Source organism: Macrobrachium nipponense, chromosome 43, assembly GCF_015104395.2.
Source record: "Macrobrachium nipponense isolate FS-2020 chromosome 43, ASM1510439v2, whole genome shotgun sequence".
NCBI classification, from domain to species: Eukaryota; Metazoa; Arthropoda; class Malacostraca; order Decapoda; family Palaemonidae; genus Macrobrachium; species Macrobrachium nipponense.
The window spans coordinates 48,985,881-48,991,880 of record NC_061104.1 but is presented as its reverse complement, the minus strand read 5'-3'; the positions used below and the strand labels follow the sequence as shown (position 1 = coordinate 48,991,880).

General features: G+C 33.4%; 1 protein-coding gene across 1 annotated transcript in view; it reads left to right on the top strand.

Annotated features, from left to right (window-relative positions):
• The first annotated feature begins 501 nt into the window (after positions 1-501).
• The window catches only part of LOC135213723 (aspartate aminotransferase, mitochondrial-like), a 52,452-nt gene continuing 46,953 nt past the window's right edge, over positions 502-6,000 (top strand). Inside the window, exon 1 of the mRNA XM_064247833.1 lies at positions 502-666. Within this exon, the coding sequence (XP_064103903.1) occupies positions 587-666 (80 nt within the window). The 5' untranslated portion in view covers positions 502-586. The remainder of the gene's footprint in view (positions 667-6,000) is intronic.

Below are 6,000 nucleotides of genomic sequence, written 5' to 3'. Positions count from 1 at the left end.
AACATAGTACTTTTCTTGATAATTATGTAAAGGAATTTTAGTTAAGTATATTTTGTACGAAAAGTTTCCAACGCCACCCACAGGATGCGTTTCGTTTGGGTTACATTTGAGTAACATCGCCATGACGCAATGTGCAAGGAGTCCAACGTTACCAAGCGTATGCTAAAGTAGACTTTAAATGCGAAGGAATATAAACTCTATTTTACGGAGCTCGCTTTCCTCGTACAGCTGTTGGCTGGACATGAGAGTATAACCGAACGCAGGGTCCTGACATGCAAAGTTGCCAATTAAGCTTTTATTGCTAAATTTAGCAACTTTTTTGCTTATTACAAGACTCGGAGACTTTTTTTAAGCGAACTATCTAAGTTTTATAAATATATCTAATATTTTTATCAGACACATCTATATTTGTACCTTTTCCGTCTTTTTGTAATAAATTTAGCGACAGCGAGTTAACACCAGTAGGCAACTCGGAAATTTAGCGACACCGTAGCAGCAGCCGACACAACACAATCTCCAGCAGTAGGTGAAACACCATCGACTCTCCTGCTACGATTACAGTCACCCTCCACCAAAACTCGGCGATATGGCAGTCAGTGGCACCCGGACTTTGAATCTCGTTCGGCACAACTTGGGTGCCATTCAGAATGTGTCTTCGAGGGCCAGGTAAGTGATAGAGAGAGGACGTTTTATATATTTTTCCCCGTGAAATGTTGCATGCAAGTGCTGGTGTAGCGGGAACCGGTTGTCAAGTTGTAATGTGAAGGGCACAGAAAGGTCGGCTGTTTGTGAGAGTGTTGTTACCTGTGACAGGTAATGAGGCACACTTGGGCATGACTGTTATCATCAGCAATCTTTAATATATTAGGCTTGTAATAGTTAACATTATTCGACCTGTAGGGCTCTGTAGCGTAGATCCGATGCCTACAGTCTTATACGTTCCCACGGCACGTAGGCAGAATTAGAGCAGTTTAGCTATTTGGTGTTATTTAAGACATCCAATTTCTACCCAATGAAAGATTAACCAAAACAAAATCAATTTGCACCCAACGAATGAAAGTAATGAATTGAAAAGGTATATATTAAACTCTCCAGGGAAGTTTAATTAACTCAAGTAGGTAGGATGTCTGCTTTGTATCTAGGTAGTAGCAATACTACGGTGTTACTGGAAATCACCGACTGGAATTCATCAATAAATCGTCTAGACGCAGAGAAGGTGTTCTGCCATTCCGTATTGATAAGTGTAGCGAGGGTTGGCTTTTTGAAATAATTTTGGATCATGTCTACCTATATATTATATATGTAATATATATATATATATATATATATATATATATATATATATATATATATATACACATATACATACTATATACATATATATTTATAGGTAAATAAATTATTACCAAAGTGGTATAATATTGTCTTGAAAAATAGTGGGTTCACTAATCTTGGAATGCTCACAATCTTAATAATAGATAATAGTAACTCAAGTTACACTTCCAGCAAAAATAATAATAATAATTATAAAAGTAGTAACTTGAGTTAATCTCATAACAGTAATAATAAATAACAGTAACTGAAGTTACACTTCCAGCAAAAATAATAATGATACAGTAACAATAGTAACTTGAGTAAATCTCATAGCAAAAGTAACAGTGACTTAGGTTATTTTACACTCATTGTAATAATAATGGTTGATTCTCCTAGTGATAGTAACTTAACTTACATTCATATCAAGTACATATGGCTGGATACATAGTAGAGGATGTGGTTACTTAATTTATTGAATAATATTCACATTTTCATACATTAATGAAGCAATAACGTTTAATGAAAGCAGCCCATGCAAGGGTAATGAAGTAATATAGTATGCAAGACTACTGTTGAAGAAAATTGATAATAATGATGATGATGATAATAGCAGGATGTTAGTAAAATTAAGGGACAACAACCACACAGGAATAGATAAAATAATACTGCAGACAGAGTCGGTACGTACATACTAGGCTTGAATTATTACAGGCTAGGCTAGTCTTGATAACTGCCAACTTTAATGTAGCCTGATAGTGATGTGTAATAGGTAACCTAGAATGATGAAACAATAAAGGCAGTAATGGTGAAAGTTGATGAAGAAACAGTGAAACATAAGAAAATAGTTTAAATTACACTTGGTGAAAGAATATGGTAATACTACTTTAGTTCTGAATCAAATGGAAGACCTTATACGTATATAATCTGAATGGCTGCTTTTTCTAACCAATGTTGTAGATGCTAATTAGGTACCTTTCTGTTTTTCACTCTACCCTATATGAAATTGAACATTATTTGTGACCTACCTATGTGGGTATGGGTCTTTTTAATAGTGAAAACAAAGGCAAATACAATGCACCTGTTAGAAAGTAAGAAAAATATGAATTTCAACATAGGTCCTAATCTGTCGAAGTACGTAGGCCCATGTCTTGAATATCATAAACATACATAGACTATACTAAGGATAGTTACACAGTTGCTTCCTAACCTAACCTAACCAGGTTTAGAGGAGGGTTGTAAAAAAAAAGCAGTTTTCATGTTTTTTTTAGGAAAAAAACTTTTTATTGTTTGGATTTTTTTTCCTTGCTGCCAAAATCTCCATTTTTGAAGACCTTTTGTATAGTTATTATAGGCTTATGATGTTATGTAAGACTCACACCTTCCTTCTATATTAGAGGAATTAGAAGACTGATGTTTCGGTTGAACATGTTTGAATTAGAAGACTGATGTTTCGGTTGAACATGTTTGATGCTGAACACGTATCATATCATACATAGTTGTTTGTATATGGAACAAACCTCCGGTCTAAACAGTAGGATAATCTTCTAGCGCTAGCTGGAAAACCAGTAAAAACAATAACAATAAAAGATTGTAAAACAAGGAATCTGTGGCATATGGCAACTCATGCATATACAGAGTGGATGCTTGGTCATCGACCAAGATCATACCCCAGCAAAATATCAGTCTTTCTTCTACCGCCTTGGAAACCGGAGTGTCGCTTCACTCTCCTTTACCAAGCCAGTTGGTTTTTTAATCGTAGCCTGTGCTATTTTATCAGGAATGGAGTTCTGTGGACGTCAACATTTTTAGTCAATCCATTGCTTGCCATGTTGACCTTCCTTCGGACAGGTGCTTTGCTGTAGATGCGAATTTGTCATTTTTGAGGAACTGTTGCTAATCAGACAGTTTTCTTACCTCTATTCCTGTTCAAATGCATTGAAATTGAAATAACTGGCCCCAGTACCTTGTGGTTTCAAGATATGATTGCAAAGCCTTAGCATCTTTAAATATACATAATGCCAGTGACAGTAGCCCTGACCAAGACTTGACAGTTTTCTTGAGGGTGACGTGATGCTGAAGTTAATCAAGGCTGTAGTCTATCAAGGCAGGTTATAAGACTACAATTGCCTCCTTATGCAAGAAAGTGGCGGGCTTTCTGTCATGCGTCATATTAATTCGTGAACAAATAAAATACCAAGTCTTGCATAGCTCAATTCCCTAAAAGAGGCAAGAATGTTCATAGGCCTATGGAAATGAAAAATATCTGTTGGAAAAGGAGTACTATCCAAAGATTTAAATGTTTCAAGATTTCTACCAAAAACATAAATGGTGCAAAATGAGCTACGTATTAGGAAATAAAGACTGAAGTTTACTATAAATTAGCAGATACAGTAAAAGGAAGATATATGAGTAGCAGTTGGTCTTATTAATATTATATAGTATATATATATATATATATATATATATATATATATATATATATATATATACATCATATATACATATATATATATATATAATATATATGTTATATATATTTAAACATATATATGTTAATAATATATTACATAATATATATGACGAGTTAAAAGGGTTTATTGATGCTTAAAAAGGGCGAAGGCATCAATGGCAGGCAGCAGAATTCCTACAGTATATTAATTTACAACACACTAATACCAAGTTTACTATAGAAGAGGAAAAGGAAAATTGTCTACCATTCTTAGACATTTGCGTTAACAGAATTGACCATCAATTTAATACAGCTGTCTATAGGAAAAAAACATATACTGGTCTAGACTAATTTTTACAGCTCCTGCCAAAGAAGTTTTAAACTTAACACTATCTCCACTTTAGTTCATAGAGCCCTGAAGTACTCTTCGAGTTGGTACATTTTTCATTGGGAAATAGAATTTTTACTATCTTTTTTCCAACAAAATTCATATCCCAAAGACTTAGTTCAGAAAATAATTAACAAAATTTTAACTAAATATCTGAAACCAGTACCACCGATTGTTGACATTCCAAAGAAACTCATGTATGCCTCGATTCCTTATATTTCCAACCTGAAACTGTCAAAGAAACTTACTCAAATCATTGAAGGTGAAATCCATGCTTAAAATTAAAATTAATATCAAATAACCCGAGTAAAATTGGCTCCCTGATCTGCTTTAAAGATCGTCTGCAGCCTTTTACGAGGTCTAATGTTGTGTATAAATTCACGTGCCCAGGATGTCCTGGTATTTACGTTGGATCTACCAAGAGGCTGTTGCAAATGCGATATTGCAGCCACATGGGGTATAGTTTTAGAACTGGCCAGAGATTTAAGTAGACCAGATCATTCAAATATCAAAAATCATGCCATCAAATGTAAGATTGAAGTCAAGAAACAGCACTTCTCCATTTTAGGTTACAATAAGGACTCTGAGTATTTAACAACACTCGAGTCATTATTTATCAAAAGACTTGTTCCCTCATTGAATAGTGGTAGTTCGTCTCCGCTATACCTGGCATAGTCTTCTTTCTGACCTCAATCTGTAATAAATACATTTATTCAATTTACAGGATCTGTAAATATAAACCCATGACCTGAGGTCATGGCATTAGGAGGGTCCTACGTGACCAAAGCAGATCTAGATTACGCTATGCGCTGTCTGCAGTAGCCTGGTCTAGCTCGGAGCGTTGTCAACATTTTATGTTAATGATAACTTTGCACAACTTCCATGGGAAGCGGTTGACCTGTTAACCTACGCCGGAACTTGTAACTTCCGAGCCGGCGGACTACGTATGTTTTTATATGAATTGCTGAGATAGCTAATGTTCCGCTATCGACGCGATGCTTTAGAATGGCAGTTCCGTGCCAACCATCAAACATATCGTTCTTCCGACCGAGCTGCATCTCCTAGTATGGAGTTACAGAATAAAGTTGTTATATTTGTTCAACTTATCTGTTTGAATCATCTCCTTTAGTTAAGAAGAACCACTCTACTAAGATATCCCAAGGAGATGGGAGGAACCAGAAATACTTACGAATGACAGTCGTAAGGAGAACACAAAAAAAAGTCTATCGCCAAGCGAAGAGACTTAAAAATCTCATTTCTAGTCATTCTCTCTCCTCCTTTCTTAGCAAATGGTTGGTGTTTTAGTGGTCGTGTTTTAATGTTCTTATTTCACTTTTAACTTTGAATTATGCTAATTTTTAAGTTATAATTTTTAAATTTAAAATTTTAGATTGTAATTTTTATTTGTATTTTGCATTTATTAATTTAAAATGTACTTTTATTTTTAACAGACTGATGATGCACAAAGTTCCTTGTGCGAAACGTTTCTTAACGAATAAACACTTTTAACTCTTCATGTGTCTTCGGCTTTCCTGAAGTTATGAATGTATACGGAAGTTCCTGCATATCATATATATATATATATATATAATATATATATATATATATATATATATATTATATATATATATATATATATATATATATATATATATATATTATATATATATATATATATATATATATATGTGTATGTATATATATATGTATGATATATATATGTATGTTATATATATAATAATATATATAATATTTATTGTATGTATATAAATTATTATATTAATGTATGTTATATATATATATATTTATATATATATATATATATAGTATATATATATATAAATTATAT